This window comes from Ornithodoros turicata, chromosome 1, assembly GCF_037126465.1.
Source record: "Ornithodoros turicata isolate Travis chromosome 1, ASM3712646v1, whole genome shotgun sequence".
In the NCBI taxonomy this organism is placed as follows: Eukaryota; Metazoa; Arthropoda; class Arachnida; order Ixodida; family Argasidae; genus Ornithodoros; species Ornithodoros turicata.
The window spans coordinates 140,438,272-140,461,651 of NC_088201.1; the positions used below are offsets into that span (position 1 = coordinate 140,438,272).

The 23,380-nt window shown below is 44.8% G+C and overlaps 1 protein-coding gene across 1 annotated transcript in view; it reads left to right on the forward strand.

Moving 5' to 3' along the window:
* LOC135385990 (phospholipid-transporting ATPase ABCA1-like) overlaps positions 1–23,380 on the forward strand; it is a 246,497-nt gene that overhangs the window by 52,929 nt on the left and 170,188 nt on the right. The window contains exons 4-5 of the mRNA XM_064615667.1: positions 18,970–19,061; positions 19,133–19,282. Coding sequence (XP_064471737.1) covers positions 18,970–19,061; positions 19,133–19,282 — 242 coding nt within the window. The remainder of the gene's footprint in view (positions 1–18,969; positions 19,062–19,132; positions 19,283–23,380) is intronic.

Genomic DNA, 23,380 nt, shown 5'->3' on the forward strand with positions numbered 1-23,380 from the left:
TGGGTCTGCCGTCGTTGTAACCAGTGTTAACGCCGTTTGTTGATGTTTTCTTTCTTTCTGTTGCTGTTTCCTTTCTTCTTCTTTCCAGACCGTTTCAGACGAATTCAGACGAATTATTTAGACGAATGCCTCGCGTGAGCATGTCAGCCACATTATCCGACCCAGGACAGTGTCTCCATTGAGTGTCCTTGGCGACGCTTTTGATCTCCTGAACCCTCCGTTTTACATACTCCTTCCAGTTCTCCGCTCTGCCATGTATCCAATGCAGCACGGTTGTTGAATCTGTCCAAAAGAATACATACTGAATGTCCAGGAATGCGCCCAACAACATTCTGTACATGCGCACGGCTACAAGGGCCGCTTGTAGTTCCAGTCTGGGCAGCGTTTGCTTGCAGTTTTGCTAGGCGGTTTTTAATTGGCGCTACTCTTGCCTTTGCCAATACAATATTAGTTCATGACATGTCCACTGTTTCCATAACAAGATATGCCACCGCTCCATGTGCACAGTAACTTGTGCCATAGAAGACATATAGAGACGCATTTGGTGACCATGTGCCATAATATCTCGCTATCTTGATGTGAACCAGACTGTCCAGATCATCGCGCCATCTCTCCCTGGCCGCCTGAAGTTTCTGCGCAATAGGCTGATCCCAAGTGAGATTTTCCTACCACATTCGCTGCTTATATAGCTTCGCGACGATGGTGTTCGGTGACTGTAGCCCTAATGGATCATATAGGCTCTGAGCCGCTTGCCGCACTTTTCTCTCCGTCCATGCACCAGATTTTGTGTGCTGGAGAAAGTTGAAAGCATTGTATCAAAGTACGTCCCGTTGGCTTTCCCACGTTATACCCAGAACCTTTATTATTCGGGACTCTCCTGCAAATGGTGAGATCTCCTCCATGGTGAATGGTGTGAGATGAATGGATGGATGATGGTGAGATTCGTCTGAATGGTGAATGGTGAGATCTCCTCCAGGTCCTGTGCGCACAGCTCGTTCAACCGTGTTGAGTTAGATCCCCATTTTCTCATATTGATGCTTCCCTAGTGCATTATGTGCTTCACCTCGTTGTACGTTCCAATTGCATTTTCCTCACAATGAGCGCTTGCAATGAAATCGTCGACATATGTACATCGCTTCAACAGCATTTGTAGTCTCGGGGTATTCTTCTTCGGACTCTGCAAATAAGATATTCAACGTTGCTGCCAATAAGAAACCGTTACCGCCAGTCCCAAATGTGACTCTTGTCATTCTCCACTCTCCTACCTTGTCATCATTTCCTGCGTGGGAGTCTGCGTACCAGAGAAACCACAAGGCATCCCGATCCTCCTTGTGAAAGAGTACTTGGGGAAGACTTTTCATTGTCATATGTAAAAGCTGCTAGGTGTTTTCTAAAACTTAGTAGTAGTGTACATATATTCGGATTTAAATTCGGCTCAATGTGTAGGTTCTGATTTCGACTCCGCTCCTGGGACTCATGTGCGGAAGCGTCAAAGACGATGTGGCATTTTGTTGTAATGCGATCTGTGCGAATGACAGCATGATGCGATAGATAACAAACGGGTCGATCCAATTTAGTACCGTTGTACTCTTCTTCTGGCACTCTTTCTGCAACTCCGTCGATGAAGTATCTCCGTCCAGCATCATCGTAAGTTTTGAGCAAGTCCGTGGTACAGAGGAGGCGGTCTGATAATGTCTTCAGCCGATTACGCGCAATGCGTTCGTCACTTCCCAGATCGTCTTTCCAGGGGAGTTGTACCTCATACCTGCCATTCACTTTTGTCACGATATTATTCAATCTGCTCGTACCTGATCATCAATTAGGTCACCGTTGTCTATTAACTCTTCGGGTCCCCAGATGTCGTGCAGGAACCGATTTCTTATGCTTTGCTCGATAGAGAGAAGCATTGAGTTCATCCGAGACTGCCAAGCAGACGTGTCCATCAGCACATCGTGAACCAACCATACTATGGCAGTGGGGACAAGTACCAAATTATTATCGACTCTACGAATATCATGTCGCACGTGTCGGCAGAACCAATCAGTTCCGACGAGGGCGGAGATAAGGACTTCGTGATCTGCTGTACGTTTATTATTCATTCAGGCTGTAAAATGCTCTGGATATGATCCTTACTGACAACAGGGAGTACTTTGTTGCATGTCTGATCCGTTTGCAAGACGTTAATTGCCACCGCCTCACCCTGTAGAGTGTCCAGATTCACCATGGTTTTCTTGAACATCCGTGTTGCTGTACTTCCGCCAAACGAACTAGCTGTTATTGTCTCGACGCCGGAAGGGCAGCATCGTAGTTGTTCGGCTAGATGGTCAGTCATGAAACTTCGCTGACTGCCGCTGTCAACTAAGACCCAGACTCTTCGCCATTGTTATGCACAGAAGGATTTTGCCTGACTGCTCAGAAGGAGTTGGTGAAGCAGCTAAAATAACATCTCGAATTGACTGTACTGCTTGCGACTGCGAGTTGCTGGGCTTCTGCATTTAGAGCGTAGCTAGGATCACACAAAGTAGTAGCGTGTCGGCGACTGCCTTTACGACAGCGTATATACGACTGACAGTGATTGGCAATGTGATTATTTTAGTACATTTTAAGCGGCACCTAACCTCTATCAGTAATCTCCTCTTCTCCGGCAATGAAATGTCGCTATCACAAGAAACCCTGCGATGTTTTGTCAGATTTGCAAAAAAGACAGGACTCGTTATTCCTGCATTGACTGGGCCTCCTTCAGTTTTGGAGTTTATAAATGCAGATGCTGTACGAATGCCTACACTTTTGGATTTTCGACTGGCAGTTTTATATTCTAGCTTTCTCTTCATTTGTAAGCCGCCGCAGATTCTTTAGACACAGTCTTGACGTGTAGATAGTCAATTAATGCTTGAAAACCCTGACTGTAAAGTTGAACTGTACCGTCGCCGACATTAGTCGTTCTACCAGGGGTGGCATTAAATTCCATCCGTTCTTGGTGTTCAGTAACCAGGTCTTGTGGTAACTTGTTCAGGATTCTCGGCTTAACCTGCGTAGTGTAACCATCAGTAGAAAGGTGCAAGGTGCAAGATCCTTACTACTTTTTGAGAAGTTCATTGGCTTCTTGATGACAACCCTCATTCAAATTCGATCCGTATTTAAGGTCAGCAGCGTTTCCAATGAGTAACGACGTCAAATAACACAATTTCTCATTGGCCGTGAGGGTGTTGTTATTGTGAACAGCAAATTCATACCTGTTCCATAAACGAAGCCACCTGTCAAGGGAACCATCGAATTTTGGAAATTCCAATTTTTGTAGTTTTATCGTGTTGTCCCTATTGACGGATGCCGCTGTATGCGACGTAGGTCTGGAAGCGGTAGTAGTGGAAGCTGTTTGCTTGTTATGGTTTCCAAAATCTGACGACGGTATTCGGTTACGCTTGTCATCTCTCGGTCATATTCTTAATTAGAGAACTTACCCTTCAGTTCGTTACACACAACTTTTAAATCTGTAAAAATATCCTGGAGCTTCTCTTGTAGAACAGCAAAGTCATGTTCGTTAGTCGTTTCCGCTTGCAGCTTTTCTGCTATGTCATTCCTTAATCGTGTGGCTTATAAGCGTAAAAGTCTTCTATCTCTTCGTAGCTTGTCGACGGTGGACATGATCTTTGTATCCTCGGGAGTAAAGAAAACCGTAGGGCTCACCGTGGTCAATGAAAAGATCACTGCCGGTAGTAAATCCTTGTGATAGGGGTAGCCCTGTAACCTTAATCCTTGTATCCTTGTAATATCCTGGTCACAGCACCAAATTCTGTAGAAACCATTACAATACAGGACAACCGCTCAATATGAGGTTTAATTGCACAATGAAATTGCTCGCGATGTGAGATGATGATATGCGTGATGATGCGTGTAATCAAACAGCAGTGGTAACAAGCTCAATCATTTCTTTACTTGTCGCGTCCTAAACCGAGAATATGTTCCCCTTTAGGGGGAATACATCGCTCAGGACCCCATTTTGTTCCATTTTTTATTTTGCTCCTTAGACCGTGTTTCGGTTATATTTTGATATTATTTGATTCGATTTTGTATTATATTATTTGATTGGATTATTATATATTTTGATTTTCGTGTTAGAGCGAATTTTGTCTGGGGATCCGCACTAAAAATGGCGACAGTGTTTTGAAACGTCTTGAAAAGGAGCATTATTTGCAGTTTCTCTTCATTCGTATTGCATTCCTGGCTCAGTTTAGTACCACATTACTGCCACAAGGGGACCATCGTGCACACACTGTGCATTGTATTGGCTGTATTGCAAATAGCGGTGTGAGCGTTAGTATTGTGCATTCGTTTTGGTGTATGTTGCCACAACAACAAGATTAACTTCAATATGGAGCCATAAGTCTTCCTTGATAACCAGTAGATAGTTACAAACTAGCAGTGTGTATCAAGGCGTACTAACGTTGTCGCAGTAGCTGACTGATGCCTGAAGCAACTATCTGAGCATGGCTGAGTATGGCTGAGTATTATTTTATAGTGTTGTGTGCCCTGCAATGGTGCATAAAGCAGCAAATGATGGTTTAAAAAAGTGCAACTTTTTTTTTCAGCTTCTATGAAACTTTTGTCGAATACTTAGCAATGCCGCGGGACCCAAATCTTGAGCAGATATCGCGAATCGCCTCTGCTACTTTTTTCTTTTTTTTCAAAATGATACTGACACGACATGGGTCAAATTTCATTACCCCTTGAACATGAGACAATTGATGTTCTGTTGCTGGAACACACAGAAAGGACAAGCACATACAAAGCCTCAAATGCCTAAGACATTACCTTTTCGTCATTACCCCACATGCAGCCAGTATTTCGAAAATGTACATTGAATTTTGAATAATAGGTTTAATTAGATTGCTCCTATACCCTCAAGCGCGTACAAATTTTGAACAGAAGAGAAACGAGAGTTCATTGTCGCCAGAGGACAGAACAATTTTCCTCAATCCTAAACTACCGATTTAATGTTCGAGAAAATTCAACCACAAAAGACGTAGTCAACGTATTCAACGTAAAGACGTATGCAAGGATTTCGTCAAGGACAGATAAAAAATAGCCTCAACATCCTTTAATTTTCTGGATTGCCTCCTCAAAAATACCGTCCTCCGCTACACACTGGTCACAATGCTGCTCTCATACTCCCACTTCTGACAGTTGTGTGACTTCTAATGTGATAAGCATTCCCATACAAATATACATGTCACGCATTCGTACACCACACACAGACTTCGTCATTTAGCATCCTACCGCCGACGAAAACTCATCCCGCAGGAGGTGTGGAACGCAGAGCGCGTCTATGCGCTTGTTCGGGGCCTATAGCAGCAGCGGAGACGAGATTGTGTGTTTGTGTGCGGAGGCCAGTTATGGAGTGGCATTATGGGTCGTCCTTACGTTTTGTGACTAGCTTCGCGCTGGTCGCGTTGCACAAGCACGGGTGAGACGCGCCAACGCTGCAGCGATTGGGACCCTATAGGAGACCTTCACATTCCAAATGTCGAAACTATCGCTGATGTGGCACTTAGCGTCAGCCTGTTTGGGAAGAACACAGGGTTTAGGAAGGTGTGCTCGTCGTACTTCGCTTTACAATTTTTGCTAATCAGTCACAGCTATAGAACCTGGTCGGCAAATCAGTATCCGCACATAAACAGATTGAATCAAATAGGGAACGAGTTGGAAGGACGAAGGGAGTTGCCTCAGGACAGGAGCCGCCGATATTTCGAACAGAATGTTGTTCTTCTGGACCCGCGTAGCGACCTTCTTTGTTGCTCAGTTTTCCACGGAAAACAAAATAAATTTTAGACCATACGAGTCTCTACTAATCACACTGCACCCAACTGCATCGCAGTTGACGTTGTTTTGTATCTAATTGTTTGCGCTACAAGCGCAATTTAACGGCGGGCGCCAAAGTGTGCACACCTACACCTGACGACGTCAGAGCCAACGCGACTCTCCCAAATGGAATCTGCTTCGCGCTGCCTTTTCTCAGTTTTCTTTATGACCACTCGTAAGTTCAAGTTTTATTTTTTAAAGGTACCGAGAACCAACCTAGATTGATGTTAGTCTTCCCATCCAGTTTGTTTTGTTTCTGTGGGAGGGAATCTGTGAATTCCTGTACCTCTATTACCAAGAGATCTGTCTGCCAATGTCGGCTTCTCAGTCTCGTTAGCTCAACGGTGACGTCTTGGCTTGCTGAAATGAAGGGCTCGGGTCCAATCAGTGCCGAGGATCTCGCGTCAAGAAGGGCTTTTGGCGATGCGACGTACAGAACAAAATTTTCACAAGACAGCCTCAAACAATTGTCGCTGTAAAAGCAGTAAGACATGGGCAAGGTAACGAAGAAAACGCCTATTTGCGGCACTGTTAGACGCTGTTATGTAGTCGCCAACCTGATGCTGCTCCTCCATCCTCCTGCTGATGTCCAGATGTCGTGCTGTAGTATGTCGCAGCTCGCGCAGTAGCCCGAGCAACGTGCTACAACGCCTCCCAGACCTAAAATTTTCTGCTCGGTGCCTTTGCGACCAGCGGACAATTTGAAACGCTGAAGGCATACAGTTACAAATGGCTTCTCATGCGACTTGAAATGGCTCGTAACCATGAGTATATGCATTCTTACTACTCTTAATAGAGAGACTAGGGAGAGTCATCCTATATGACGCAGATTAACGACCAGCCCTTGCTTGTTCCCAGTAAACCACCGATGTTCCAAGGACTTCCACATAATGTTACACTCAGGACGATGAAAACATCCTGAGGACATCCTGAAACATAATTTTGACATACTTGGGATGTACTCAGATGTGCCAAAATAACATCCGCGCACGTCCCAAAGAAGTCCGTCGTACGTCAGTGACGACCTTTCACGGACCTCTAGTGGACCTTCTCCCTGTGCCTTAGCCAGTCTTACTGCCGTTATCTGAACATTACACCGACACCGCATAAGAGTGCATATGAGTGATACAAACAAGTAACATGAGATCAAACACTTTATTTCGTATGAAACTGTGCGTCATAGCATCGTATCACCTCACAAGGTATTACATGACAGCGTAACATGACAGGCATTCTTCCGCAACTAGTTATTGAGCACTTAATGGCGTTGAAAACATCATGTCCATGAAGACACACAGCATCGGTCCACAAGGGGTAAACTCAAAAGCATATACCCGCAATGTGCGATGATATGATGAAGCACTGAGATAATCGGCGACCATGCTGCACTGTGTTTCGTACACCTGGAGATTTGCGATGTCCCGTCCAGCTTGCCTTTCGTGCTCGCCATCCAACTTCGGCGATATTTCAGTTTTCACCATCTCATCACAAATACGGCCTCCCCTGCCTGCCGCGTCACGTGAGCTTAACCGGAGCGAGAAAGCGTGAGGCGGTGTCAGTGTCGTGGTCCTGGAGTGCCGCGACCGGCACGGGAGCCGAAGCTCAGAGTCCCAGGTTGGGTGAGTGAGACAAGGATGCGCGAGCCGTGGTGAGATGCCGAGACGCCGGCTGAAACGTACCGTAGCGTAGCCTGCCGTAAAAAGTGAAACAAAGTAGGAGTGCGGTGAAGAGCAGGGAACGGTAACAGAAACCATAACAAACGGAAACGATATTATACCGGAAATATAGCAGGTAACGGTAACAGAAACAGATATTGCACAGTTAGAATACCGGAAACAGAAACGACAATAATTTGCGGTGATAATTCGGCTACCGCAGGACCTCAATTATTGCAATTCATTTAGATAAATTTATGAAATAAACCTCAATCAAGCAAACTAAAATTAGCTGAAGAACTAAAAGTAAAATGAACTATCAACCTGGAGCATATGAGTAAGTAATATACAGTAAATGGAAGAAGCATAGTTCTTATACACTTATGGTGACCTGGAAGTTCCAAGCGTGAGTAACATTCCTGGAAACCATGTTCATATTAGCTGTTCACAGAAACCACATACCTATATGTGTATTTTGAATAAACGTACGTTGTCTCTTTTATGCATGTATCCCTGGAGTCCTCAAGATAGACTGCAGAATCACTCATGACTGGACTCTCATACTGCACAACGCTCAACTGGCCTGAACACGATTAATTTATTAATTAGAGCTAATTGGGATCCCCTTATTAATCAGCACACTCCAGGGAGTCACCACACTAATTGGGGAGCATGTAACTCGTGTCCAGACCAGCTGAGCGTTGTGGACTACGAGAGTAGAAAAGAAAAAAATAGATAGAGATAGAGTGGAGAGAAGGAGTTTAGTTGAAGATCAACGACGTCATCTTGAAAAAGCGGTCCGGAACGGCCGCTGAACATCGCTGAGCGACGGAGCACAGAGACAGGTTGCAAAGCATCGCAGCTATGACCACCAGTTCCGCACATCCTGTGACGTCATCATGTCTGGGCAGGTGAGGACAGCTCTGGACATGCGAGGAGAAAAACACTCGTAATACAGTGGCTGGGAAAGCAAGAGTAAATATGCTAACCATCAATAGATAACAACAAAAAGAATTAGTTACAGAACAAATGAGCCCACCACAACAGCAGTCACGGGGTGCGCAGAAGGATGCAAACTGCTCCATCCGACAGCCAGGCAGATAAATGACTCGTAATGTTTTTTTTTCTCCTGTATCAAGTCCCGCAGCTGCACCCCCTAGCGGTTACTTTGTCAATTAATCTCATGACAAAATTATTAAGAATCACGCCAGCGCTACTCTCGTTTCCAAGGCAGAAGATAGAAAATGGCGGGGATGCCCGGACAACAGCAACCAGCACTCGACACGAAAATGATAAAAAAGCGGGGGCAAAGTTATCACGAGCGAAAGGATTAGTTACACAACAAATCAGCCCACCACAACGGCAGTCACAGGAGCGCAGAACGATGCGACTGACTCATAATGCTGACTCATAAATAACTCATAGAGCTGACTCATAATGCTTTTTTTCTTCTATAAAGTCACGCATCTGCACCCCCCTAGCGATTACTTTCATGACAAATTTCATGTCAAAATTATTAAGAATCACGCCAGCACTACTCTCGTTCCCAAGACAGAAGAATATAGAAAATGGCGGGGATGCCTGGACAACAGCGACCAGCGCCCGACATGCACGGGCATGAAAATCGCAACCAAAGCGGGGATAAAGTTGGCGAAACAATTAGTTACAAAACACGTCAGTCACGAGGAGCGCAAAACGATACGTCAATTCCGTCCGACAGCCAGGCGCAGAACTGAATCGTATTGCTTTTTACTCCTCTATAAAGTCATGCATCTGTCCCTCTTGCGGTTGATTTCTGAACAAATTTTATCGCAAAATTATTAAGAATTGTTCTAGCACCATTCAGGGCAGCACTAGCGTCATCGTCAAGACAAGAATATTCCTTGTCAAAAATGAAAAAAAAAAATACAAAGCTAGATGCGTCAACAGAGGAAAGCATGCATGTTAGGGCATGTCAGGATTGCTATTACACGAGGACAAATCGCTCGACTGCTGGGCAACAGAGGAAAGCAAAAACAGAGACACTTGAAGAGAGTGAAAAGACACTCCACAATCCACAAGCATCGTCGAACACCATTCACCAGTGACGAACCACACATCCGCACCCCATCAGAAGCAGACGGGACCCCACCGAAGCTACGCTCTTCCACTAACGGCCAACGCAATGCTAGGAACACAATTAACGCGTCCACACCCGCCAGTGTCCAAGAGAGAAGTGAGTCCTTGCGCCCCCTGCAGGCTTTGCTCATTCGTCGTGACGTCATCCTATTGTCTCAGGGCTGAAATGTTTTTTTCCACTAATGTCGAACCCATCGCCTCTGGACAAGGTCCACCTGAAACCATGGAGTCGCGGTGTGACGCCATTATGCAGCTGCGTGGCTCAAGCACGCGTACGCTCTAGACAGGGGACCTGTTATTTATTGAATCACTATCCCAAGATTATTTGTTTTATTCTGCTATAATGATTGCATAGGGAACTATTGCAGAAAAACATCATACATGAGAGGTGATTGTAGGAATTAAGCATTTCATTCCCAAAGTCTTACTAAATGAGACTACAGGAAAAACAAAATAATGGTTCAGCAAGACATGTCCATCCCATCCGAGAGCCAGGCATCTAACTGAATAATGAAGCTTTGTTCCTCCTGAACAAAGTCACACACACACACCTGTCCCCCTTGCGGTTACTCTCTGAAGTAAATGAATCGCAAAATTAAGAATCGTTCTAGCTCTACTCCCATTCCAGGCAGCACTATCGACATCGTCAAGAATGTTTCTTTTCAAAAAGAAAGAAACTACATGTAGAAGGAAAGCATGTCAGAACAGGTCTGGGCATGTCAGCGCATGTTTGTCAGACAACAAGGGGGAAAAACGCGAAAAGAAACACTTGAACAAAGCAGAAAACCAGCATAACGGTCAATGCATTGCTAGACAGACACCTGAAACACCGCGTGGCGTCATCACATCCTGTCTGAAGCGGTAAAGACAAACACTCCTATTATTTATTGAATCGCAAGGTTATTTGCTTTGTCTGACTCTTAATGACGTTCACTTTTGCAATAAAATTCAACAAAAAAAGCACCGTGCATGAATCTTGATCTTAGCGATTTTCACCCCAAAGGTTCATCATGGTCATTAGAATCACAACACCAGTAAACTACCACTGCTCTGCCACCACATACTTACCGCTACCACCAGGCTTATGTAATACATGACCCTTTCTATGCTCGTATACTCGTTGTCTGAGGCTAGACCTGCGAGCAAAAAGGCGCGAAGGCCTGGTGGCAAAGTTCCATTCGCGCACGACAAAGCACAAGACAGAACGACTTTACGAAAACAGTTATATGATTTGATTGCATTTCCACTATATTAACGATTTTCTATCTTGCATTGCAGTTTAGAAGAACTACTACAAAACTATAATTTTAGGAGCCTATTAAAATTCTACTTTCTATGGAAACTATAATTGCCCTGTTACTTGGATCGCTATTAATCAAGCGCTCCAATTTTTTCTCTTCCCATTTCAGCCTACCGGGTCTTGTCATGCAGTGAAACAGATTCACATCCAAAATAATTAATTTACACTGAGGGTGTCGTGCTTCAGGAATTCCTATCCTGCGCTCAGATGCAAGCGTTTCTGCACGAATACCTAAAACAGCTTCCTCTTTCAACATACCGACCTCCTAACAACATCTAACAAACAAGCAGAGAAACCCACTTCTCATGAATTCAGCTTTACCATGCGACTTTCTTCTGCGCAAAAGCAGTGATTTGAGGAGAGAGCAGCAAAAATTGCGCGCACTTGTGCTGGAATTGCTATGGCTTCAAAAACTGAAGCATATGCTAATAAACTAAGAAAAAGACACTCATGTCTGGTATCAGATAATTCTTGCATACTGCTACATACACAGCCGCATTGTTCCTTCGTAAAGAAAGCACAGGACAAGGCTTAAGCAGTGCTTAATTTTGCTGTCATGGGTTTTTGAGCAGAAATGCTGGTATCTGAGCAGGGAGTAGAAATTCCTATATGTATCTGCTCCCTAAGAAAATTTGTGCGTCGTTTTCCAAATAGACCGTGTTTAGTTTACGTGAAATAGAAAAATTAAGTTGTGTATGCTCTGATTTTCTGTCGCATGCTTAGGCCTTTTCCCCGATGAGCAGTGTTTTGTATGCGATGTCGCATGTCTGGGCTTGTTCAGTAGTGTCTTTCTTGCTGCAGTTTTTACCGTTCGCTAATATCTTGTTGCTGTCATGTTGTGCTAGCCGTTGAGTTTCCTAGCGATAAGCGGTGATTCTCCGATTATTCCTGAGCGCTCCGTCTTAAGCCTTTTCCCTTCTCGCTTAAAGTAATTTGTGTGCCCTTGTCCTGTGCTTTCTTTACGCAAGGGCAATGCGACTGTGTATGTGGCATTATGCAAGAACTGTTTTTGTTATATGTTGTGGAGTGTCAGTATTCACTTTGGTTGATATGCTGATGGAGTAAGCTGTATGCAGTATTTGTGCAGAAATGCTGGTATGTGAGCGTGAAGGAGAAATTGCAATAAAGTACCTCTCCTTGTGCATTCCTGAGCTGTGCGCACGCGCATGTGTGCTTTTTTCCTGGTTTGCGACGTGATCATGGCATGTTGGGGCTTTTTTAGCAGTGTTGCAATTTTACCCGCCGCTATTATGTTGTTGTTATCTTGTGTTAGCCGTTGAGTTTCGTAGCGATGTCCCGTGAGTCTGCTATTATTTCTGAGCTCTCCGTCATAAGCCTTTTCCCTTCTCGCTTAAAGGAATTTGTGTGCCCTTGTCCTATGCTTTCTTTACGAAGGGACAATGCGGCTGTGTATGTAGCATTATGCAAGAATTATCTGATACCAGACATGAGTGTCATTTTCTTAGTTTATTAGCATATGCTTCAGTTTTTGAAGCCATAGCAATTCCAGTACGAGTGCGCGCAATTTTTGCTGCTATTTCGTCAAATCACTGCTCTTGCGCAGAAGAAAGTCGCATGGTAAAGCTGAATTCATGACAGTGGGTTTCTCTGCTTGCTTGTTAGATGTTCTTAGGAGCTCGGTATGCTGAAGAAGTAAGCTGTTATAGGTATTCGTGCAGAAACGCTTGCATATGAGCGCGGGATAGGAATTCCTGAAGCACGGCACCGTCAGTGTAAATTAATTATTTTGGATGTGAGTGCTTCACTGCATGACAAGACCCGGTAGGCTGAAATGGGAAGAGAGAAAAAAATTGGAGCTCTTGATTAATAGCGGTCCAACTAACAGGGCAATTATAGTTTCCATAGAAAGTAGAATTTTAATAGGCTCCTAAAATTATAGTTTTGTAGTAGTTTTTCTAAACTGCAATGCAAGAGAGAAAATCATTAATATTGTGGGAATGCAATCAAATCATATATCTGTTCCCGTAAAGGGCGTTCTGTCTTGTGCTTTGTCGTGCGCGAATGGAACTTTGACCCCAGGCTTTCGCACCTTTTTGCTCGCAGGTGTAGCCTCAGACAAAGAGTATACCAGCATAGAAAGGGTCATGTATTACATGAGCCTGGTGATGATGTTGAGTGGTCTCACTTAGTATTTTAAAAGAGCAGTGGTAGTTTACTGGTGTTGTGATTCTAATGACCATGATGAACCTTTGGGGTGAAAATCGCTAAGATCAAGATTCATGCACGGTGCTTTTTTTGTTGAATTTTATTGTAAAAGTGAACGTCATTAAGAACCGGACAAAAGAAAGAACCTTGCGATTCAATAAATAATAGGAGTGTTTGTCTTTGCCACTGTCTTCTTGAGACAGGATGTGATGACGTCGCGCGGTGTTTCAGGTGTCTGTCTAGCAATGCATTGACCGTTACCGGAAAAAAGTGTATCAATAGAAAAATTGTGTGCATTGTCCTGGACAGATTTATGATGAGCACTGCTTTTGAATAAGAGGAGTGCGTGTGCTTAGGAAAAGTTTGATGCTGATTTTCTGCTTTGTTCATGTGACAACCATGCGCTGACAAGCCCAGACCTGTTCTGATATGCTTTCCTTCTACATGTAGTTTTTTTCTTTTTGAAAAGAAACATTCTTGACGTTGTCGATAGTGTTGCCTTGAATGGGAGTAGAGCTAGAACGATTCTTAATAATTTTGTGATTCATTTAGTTCAGAGAATAACTGCAAGGGGGACAGGTGTGTGACTTTATTCAGGAGGAACAAAGCGTCATTATTCAGTTATCTGCCTGGCTCTCGGATGGGATGGACATGTTTTGCTGAACCATTATTTTTTTTTTCCTGTACTCATTTAGTAAGACTTTGGAAACGAAATGCTTAATTCCTACAATCACCTCTCATGTATGATGTTTTTCTGCAATAGTTCCCTATGTAATCATTATAGTAGAATAAAGCAAATAATCTTGGGATAGTGATTCAATAAATAACAGGTCCCCTGTCTAGAGCATACGTGTCCCTGAGCCATGCAGCTGCATGATGATGTCATACCGCGACTCTACTGTTTCAGGTGGATCTTGTTCAGAGGCGATGGGCTGGACATTAGCGAAAAAAAAAACAGTGTAGCCCTGAGACAATAGGATGACGTCACGACCAATGAGCAAAGCCTGCAGGGGGCGCAAGGATTCATTTTTCCCTTGGACACTGGCGGTTTTGGCGCGTTAATTCTGTTCGTAGCAATTGCGTTGGCCGTTAGTGAAAGAGCGTAGCTTCGGTGGGGTTCCGTCTGCCTCTGATGGGGTGCGGATGTGTGGTTCGTCACTGGTGAATGGTGTTCGACGATGCTTGTGAATTTTGTGACGAGCGGATTTACAATGAGGGAATGTAGTGTAAGTGTCCGATAATGGTGATTGTCTTTTCACTCTGTTCAAGTGTCTCTGTGTTTGCTTTCCTCTGTTGCTCAGCAGTCGTGTGATTTCTTCTCGTGTAATACCGCTCTTTACATGCCCTGACATGCATGCTTTCCTCAGTTGACGCATCTAGCTTTGTATTTTTTCGTTTTTGCAAGGAACATTCTTGTCTTCACGATGACGCTAGTGCTAGAAGAATTCTTAACAATTTTGCAATTAAATTAATTCAGAAATGAACTGCAAGAGGGACAGATGCATGACTTTATAGAGGAGTAAAAAGCATTACGATTACATTACGATAGAGCATTACGCATTACGATGCAGTTCTGCGCCTGGCTGTCGGACGAAATGGATGTATCGTTCTGCGCTCCTCGTGACTGATGTGTTTTGTAACTCATTGTTCCGCCAACTCTATCCCTGGTTTGGTTGCAATTTTCATGCCCGTGCATGTCGGGCGCTAGTTTGCTGTTGTCCAGGCATCCCCGCCATTTTCTATATTCTTCTGCCTTGGGAACGAGAGTAGCGCTGGCGTGATTCTTAATAATTTTGTCATGAAATTAGTTGAGAAAGTAATAGCTTTGGGGGTGCAGATGGTGTGACTTCATAGAAGAAAAAAAAAACATTATGAGTCAGTCCTGTGCCTGGCTGTTGGATGGAGCAGTCGCATCGTTCTGCCCTCCTGTGACTGCCATTGTGGTGGTGTGATTTGTTGTGTAACTAATCCTTCCCTCGTGATAACTTTGCCCCGCTTTTTTATGATTTTCATGACGGGTGCTGGTAGCTGTTGTCCAGGCATCCCCGCCATTTTTTTATCTTCTTCTGCCTTGGGAACGAGAGTATCGCTGGCTTGATTCTTAATTATTTTTTTCATGAGATTAGTTGAGAAAGTAACCGCTAGGGGGTGCAGCTGTGGAACTTTATACAGGAGAAAAAAACATTACGAGTCAGTTCTCTGAATGGTTGTCGGATGGAGCAGTCGCATCGTTCTGCGCTCCCCGTGACTGCTGTTGTGGTGGGCTCATTTGTTGTGTAGCTAATTATTTTTGTTGTTAGCTATTGATGGTTAGCATATTTACTCTTACTTTCCCAGCCTCTGTATTACGAGTGTTTTTCTCCTCGCATGTCCAGAGCCGTCCTAACCTGCCCAGACATGTCATGATGATGTCACACCTGACATCAGAGGATGTCTGGAACTGGTGGTCATAGCTGCGATGCTTTGCAACCTGCCTCTGTGCTCTGTCGCCCAGCGATGGCACAGGTCGTTCCGGACCGCTTTCTTCAAGATGACGTCGTTGATTTTCAACTAAACTCCTTCTCTCCACTCCCTCTTTATCTGTGTTTTTTTTTTCTTTTTTATGGACTCTGTAGTCCACAACGCTCAGCTGGTCTAGACACGAGTTAGAAGCTCCCCAATTATTGTGGTGACTCCCTGGAGTGTGCTGATTAATAAGGGGGTCCCAATTAGCTCTCATTAATAAATTGTGTTCAGGCCAGTTGAGCGTTGTGCACTATGAGAGTCCAGTCATTACTGCTAACACGCTCCACATGCGGGAGCATCATCTTCCTACGCTGTTGTCGCGGTGTTGTACAGGATTTTCTTTTGTTTAATACACTTATCAAATTCCGTTCTGCAGCTTTTTTGATCAAAAGAAATGAGAGCAGGATAAGTGCCGTTTTAGCATGTGGGCTATACGACCAGGTGGTCATTCTGTTGAAGAGTGTATGTAACTAGTACATTATTAATTACAAACAAGAATATCACCACGGTTCCCCCTTCAGAGCCACAATCGTTGCGCGACGCTAACACGAAAAAACAAGAGACAACATTGATTAAGCAGCTGTTCAGCTAAATGGTTTACGCGAAGTGCGAGAAGACGCTCATATTTAAAGATCCAGGAACAAGCGCGTACTTCCTGACATTCATTTCCTTATGTAGCCCCTGGGGATGAAACAACGATTCATCATATCAAGATCTCAAAATAAAGTTGTTGTTGTTTCAACAACAACTTCCTTTTAAAATGATGGAATGGAGTTCCATCGCCAGAGGCGAACTCTACTCCACTACAAGTGGTGATGTGGGGAGCCCCTTCACAATAAGAATCGGAGTCTGATGGTGTCCAGACAGGTGAAAAGAGCATTGAGTGCAAGCGTTGGTGGATTGGATTCGTTGGGTGGAATTAGTGGGTCGGACTCTCCAGGTCTCCTAGAGCACCGCAGTGACAGCACCAGGGATAGTCAACTCGTCTCAAGCGGTAGCACCACTGAACTCTAAACGCCACATCGAGTGCATTCGGTCAATTAATGCAGAATAGTGACGAGAAGTGTTCCTCGGCATGCGGAAAGCGAGTGTTGGACCAACTCTCCTCAGCACAGATGGGGGAAGAATGTCGATTGGTGGGAATCTAGGGGTGTCACGAAGCGTCGCAGGATGGAACGATGACCTCCTATCAGCAGTGTAATACTTGTCGGCTTCCGGTACGAGAGAGTTGCTTCAGTGGCGCTGTCGGCCTGCTCATTCCCGACGACAACATAATAGGCTAGAACCCACTGGAGAACCAGCCTGTAGCCTGCTTCGTACACGGGGTGGTAAGCTATTAACACATCCGTGACCAGGGGAGCGGATGAGCCTCGTATACTAGGATTTTCAATAGCTTGCAGTGCAGTCAGTGACGACTGCCAATTCCCGTGGGGTAAAATCAATGTTGATGACGTTGGATACGAAAGGCGTTGTATTTCGACGCCTTCGGATGGATGGCGAATGCCGAGGCACTTTCTGTTGCTGGATGCGGCATCTGTGTATGCTGATGTACACGTAGAAAACTTCTCGTCTTCCAGAGACTAAAAATGGTTTCGGAGGACTTCAGGCGGAACCTGACCTTTTCTTTCCAGAAGGTTCCGAAGGCTCACGAAGGTCGGCGGTCCTGGCAGAGCCAGGGGGCTTCCGGCTGTGTTACGTTCTTAGCTACGAAGCCTGCGAGATTCTGGCGTGACGTGTGCGCTACTCGATATAAGTGGCTTTAGGACGGTATTGAATTTTCCTGAGCAGCAGGCAAACGTAGGAAGTGCCTAGCCGTATCACATACACGTATAACCTCAAACGGGAGTTTACCAGCTTAAGCCTGGACTTGCCGTGTTTCAGCCATTCCGGGAACTCAGGGCAGTGACGAAAGCTTGGGAAGCAGTGTCCGAGGGGTATCTAATGAGATGATCCTGATGGGAAGGCTGTAAAGCACGGTCGCCCTCACCAACGCCGCGTTAATTACGAGCAGGGACGCTGATCACAGCCACATGCTGAGCCGGAACTATGTTAAATCGCAGGGAGCCATCGCTGCACTTTGCTTCAAGGTACTTAATGTGGCGAGCCCAGCGCTGGTCCGAGACTACTACCTCGCCAAGGAAGCAATGGAGACGTGCGTGTGCATAGCTTTATATAACTAAGCCAAAAACGAAACAAGGCCGCCTCTAGTGCCAGAAGAACAACGGAAAGTTCAAAAGGGAGGGCCGCGTGCTTGGAAGCGATGAAGCTGATTGGGCTGGGCGCTGATCTACTGGCCAGATAAATCGCTACGGCCCATGGAAGCGATCGATGTCAAAGGCCGTCCATGTCCACGTTATTGGTGTCCTTGGTTTCGCGTGTTTCGTGCTTTTCCCTGTCTCAGTGAGCTGCCCATGGTGTTCATGAAGTTCGCTAGAATTGGGGCTCAGCCCCTTCCTCACCCTCTTCACTGAAACTCACTCTTATAGCAAGGTATCTAGGCCCATTTGCGCATGAAATTAGTTGGGAGCTCCGCGAACTATCCATTGTGTATAGTAGTGGCGCTGATCCTAACCTTAAGTCAATGCTGCACTAGCCGTGGTTACATGAGCGCAATTGAAGCACATCGTATCCAGTTATGGCAGTGAATCCTTTCCCACCAAGGCATGCTAGGCAACTCGCTAGCGAGTATTGGTGTGAGGAGGTGCGATAAACGAATACGAATGTGATTACTTCTGTCGTATTCGTGTAAAAGCGGACGCTGTGTCGTCAATCGATTAATTACAAGCGATTGACTTGCTATCATTAATTCAATAATGTGTAATATTTGCATGTGCATAGAAACTACTGGAATTGAGCTAGTTGTACCACTAAATGGAAATATAGCATTCTTGAACAATGTTGAAGCTGTGCATGCGTGCGTTCACATCACCTAATCAACGATGTACCTTATGTTCTGTCTTCGAAAGAAACATTCCTTGTGAAATCTACCTACTAGATCAACATTAAGTAAGTAGCATAGATCTACCAAACCTGGTTTCTAAGTACTGTAAGCGAAGTACTAAGTAAAACTGTTATGTCATCGACATCCTTATGTAGCTTTTGATCTTCTGATGAACCTTGCGTGGTTGGACCCTGCCTATCTGATCTGAAGCGTTGGAAACACACTTATGCAACCTAAACGGTCCCTCAATGAAGTCCTCGCTGTAGCTGTAGCATAGCATAAGTTGCATTCACTAACTTTTCCTACAGTGTTATCAATTTCACATTCATGAAAGCGTGACCACAGCTTTGTCACATTTTGTTTTGAAATAAATGCTACACCAGATTATTTGCGTACATGTCTACAAATTATGACACCGCTTATTGCAGCCAAGATTGCTTCGTTACAAATGAAACTGGAACGTTCACATATTGGCTGGATCACACAGAAGAAGGCGGTGGATCCCAAGACAGTTCCTATGGTAATGTCTTTTTTTCTTTTTTTTTTTCTGAATATAGTTAGATGAAATTGTGAAAGAGGATTTTCTACAAGGTTGCAACGAAGCAGTTTCCTCAACCAAGGCTACCAATGGATCGAGCAAGTCCATGCGTAGACGTGTTGGGGCTGCTCGTCTTGGGCTTCTTGATCCCTTTCGCAATTCAAGTGGGTACTGTCGTCACCGAAACTGAGACTGGCATAAAAGTAAGGTTGACGCATTTTGGTTATATTTGCTCGCATTCTGTAGTTCAACTCTGAAAGCAGCTAGACGCAATGATCAGTTTGAACGGTGGGGATTTGCGGTATATATTATGCCTCAAGTACTGATCATGCTCGATGACGCCGGAAACAAATTCGATCCCGTATTAAAATTTCGATTAACATCGTAAATCTCGAGATCACATGATAGCCTTCTACTAACCGTGCGCTACTGATTAAGAGGGTGGATCAAATATAAACGAGACTTTCATGTCCCCCTCAGTCCCCAACTCCTTCCTGCTGTCCTCTCTCCATCTGTCCACGTTTGTACGCCGCTCATAGCCACAGGTGCTTCGCGGCGCTAACACGGCATATAAAAAAAAACTCCTTTCATACGAGGGGTATTCAAGTCAAACTGGGACTTTCTGTCTCCTGGGTGTATAAATGGCTCGCGCTACTTCTTTTTCGTCATTTTCACACGCGACAGGCCTCTGCGTTCACTACGTAGTGGTCCAAAGCTTGTACAAAACAGAAGACACGTGCTGGACAAGATGGCCGACAACGAGGTGAGCCTGCACATCGAACAGCGAATTGTCATAAAGTTTCTCGTGAATGAAGGCGTAAAGTCACGGAAATTCACAGAAGACTTCAGGCCAGTGGCGTATCTAGGGTGTGGCAGGTGTGGACAGGTGCCATGGGCGCCAGGTGAACAGGGGCGCCATTATGTGGTCGAATGTGAATATGCCAGGTCGGGCACTCAACCTGGCACATTCATAAATGATCTAAAGCACCCGCCATTAGAGAGGTTATAGTGTGAGACCTAGTGCGGACCACACGAAAGCGCATCCCCAAGGACATCATGTTAACCATGTTGCCATGGGCGCAGGTAGCTCTAGATACGCCACTGCTTCAGGCTCAGTATGGCCACGATACACTTAGCCGCAGCAAAGCGTTTGAGTAGTGCAAACGGTTCCGAGACGGCCGGACATCAGTGCAGGACGATCCCGGCCGGGGCGGCTCAGAGCCCAGTGTCAGAGTTCCTGAGAACGTCCAACTTGTAGAGCGCCACGGTTTCCTGGGACAAGGCTGGCGTTGTTGATGTCGATTTTCTGCCCAGTGGTACCGCCATCAATAGTGCATATTCCTGCCAGGTTCTCAGGGATGTGCATAAGGTGCTGAAGCAAAAGCGGCCAGGCCTCATCACCAAAGGAGTCCTCCTCCTACAGGACAATGCACGCCCGCATACCGCGCATCTGACGACACGCGCCTTAAGGGCAACCTCCATGGAGCGAATGTACAGCGAAAAAGCTGCGAACTTCGCTCAGCGTCGGACGCCCTGCGCGAGGCGTCAAAAATGTGAGCGTCCGCCGCCGATCTGCCCATGCCAGATATTTTCAACCAGCGTCCGCGATTCCGGAAGCGTCAACTGAAGATGAACCAATCAAAGTGCTCTTCCGCTACGAATCTACGCCAGACACTGATCCCTATGTATAAAGGCTGGATCGCGCATGGGAGAGGGGCTCGTGGGGGAGAGGCATGTTGGGAGGCCCTAAAGCGCTTTGTGCGCCCATAGAAAACAATGGGAGGCAACAGAGATTGTGAGTATTTATTGCGCTGCAGGCGTTGATCGTTGTTTGTCGTTATACAATTTTGTAAGGTGCCAGTATACTGATGTATCCTAACAGTGTTTGACAGGTGTCCTGCCGTTCGATTCTTAATTACGTTATGTTTTGCATTCCGAAACTAGACCGTCACTGCAGTGTAGCGCTGGGGATTGTACTACAGCACGTTTCCCAGCCAATATTTCAATAAGAAACGATGTGAGATTAACAACAACCATGTATATAATCTCCCGTGCTGCGTTCTGGACAAAAATTGTTCCACAAAGAACGGTCCCAGAAAGGATATACCCGCATGGTAGAAAAAATCGCCCCGTAGAATCACAGCCGTTGTTTCAGACAGGCGTATGCGTTTAGTGTGATTTATATCAAGCAAGAAAGAGTCTTTTAGTGAACGACAGTGTTGTCTTCGACGTAATGCCTCGCAAATATGAACACACCGAAGCATCTTAAACAATTACTTCACGCAATTAGATCACGCTTAGGCCAGTTAATCTAGGTATTGATGTAAACTTAATCAAATTACTTAGTAAGTGGTAACACCACCTTGAGACACAAGACTTATCTCCTTTTGAAGTACCGCACTTTTTTTTTCTTCCTTCACTTGCTCTGATTATTTGCAGGTGAAATTGAATGTCCTTCACGCGTACTCACATGCTTTTGCTGAATAGAACTGCAGCGTGAACAAAGCTGCGTAGGGACGAGGGCCTGCCATCCACTGCTGACTTTGTCATGCTTGTTATGTGGAGCACGTTGCAAAAAATGCAGCTGCACATCTGAAACTCCAATCATTATCATCGTCATCTAAAAGGGAGTGTGGTAGCAGTGCCGTGAAACCAGGCACGATTTCTGAAGATCTTCTGTGACACTTTCCGCAGTTTGCATACTTTTATGCAGCGTCAGTCTCTCTCATAGGAGTTACTTTGCATTAACAGTGACTGCCATCTTACATTTTAATGTGTGAGGGCTCTCTTGCACTACACATGTACGGTTTCCAAACTGCAACATGACGATTTAGAGCTTGAAACGGGAGCCCTGGTGTACCCTGTCTATGAAATGATACCAACTGAATCATGTCAAACGTGATGTTTAATGGAAGATGGCTTTCTTGGTTGTGCATTCTGCGTGACAGATGTAACACGATATGCTTTTGTAAAGAAGATAAGTGATGTTATGCTCTATGAATAAAGAGAATATACATTTTTCAAGTTCAACATTTATTCTGGCATATATCAAGCATCACAATGAATGTGCAGGGAAGTGACAAAACAATACATTTATTGTTTTGTGACCTCCCTGCAATGACAATATATATCTCAGGAATGACAATGCACAGGTACACTATGCAAATTTGTTGCACCCAATTTTCATACATGCTGAATTTTAAATTTTTGTTTTGCTGCCTATGTGTTCAGTATATTACAAATTGCTTAATGCAAACAACACTTTGTTAATTTAGCTTTTTGCTCCCATCTAAGATATTCCTACCCTGAAGGAACTGCCACTTCGACACCATATAATATTCAGTAGGTTTCACTCTGGCAGGCCCTGCCACTGCAAATTTCCTGAATTGAAATCCTTCAAACTGTGTCATAATCTTAAATACGTCAGTATTTCTGCAAGTAGTTGACATGCTGGAGGACACTCCTCCTGCAGCTAAGGCAACTACAGAGAGTTCCAAGAGGCCGAAGGTAAACCTACAGCTGCATGAGTGTGATTAACAGTAGTGCATTCTCAAGAAATAATTTTCTTCTTATAGCATATATGTGCATGCCTCGTAACTAAAAACAATGATCACAGTTCCACAACGAGTTTTAATTCCTGAGGGTGTATACTGTAGAGGTGGGTTAGATCTACAACAGTTTATACAAGGTATTATACAGCGTGTTTCAAAAAACGTGTCATTCGGACTTTATAAAAAAACGGGGCGACGGAAAAATACGGGGTAAACGGCATTTGTGTGGCAACTGAATTTGCCACCTTGAAAAAATATTTTCATTTGATTTTAATTAAAATAAATGGAATTTCTTTAATTGAACTCCAAAATTTCCCAAGTCAACCTAACGTTTTTTTTACAGAATTAGAGAGCCCGTAGCGAACTTAGTCAGATCCACTAAGAAATCTGCTCGATATTGCAAATGGAACTGCCCAAAAAAAGTCCCGAAATTGAGGCTTCCAAGTTTCGGGTATTCAACGGCGCACCAAATCAGACGCAAAGATTCGTGGAGAGGAGGACTGCTCCTGCCCCCATGAAAGATAGAAGGTCGAAAAAACACAGAGCGGGAAAAAAGGGGCGGAATCATTTTTGTTTGCCGCTTATCAACGTATGGTGGAATGTCACCTGCCTTGTTATCTGCGCGTCTTGTGCTGCACGTCGGTCCGGCGATAAACTGTTCTAGCTTCATGGGGGCAGGAACATGTCCTGCCCTCCGCGCATTTTTCCGACTGATTTGGTGCGCTGTTGAATACCCGAAACTCTGAAGCC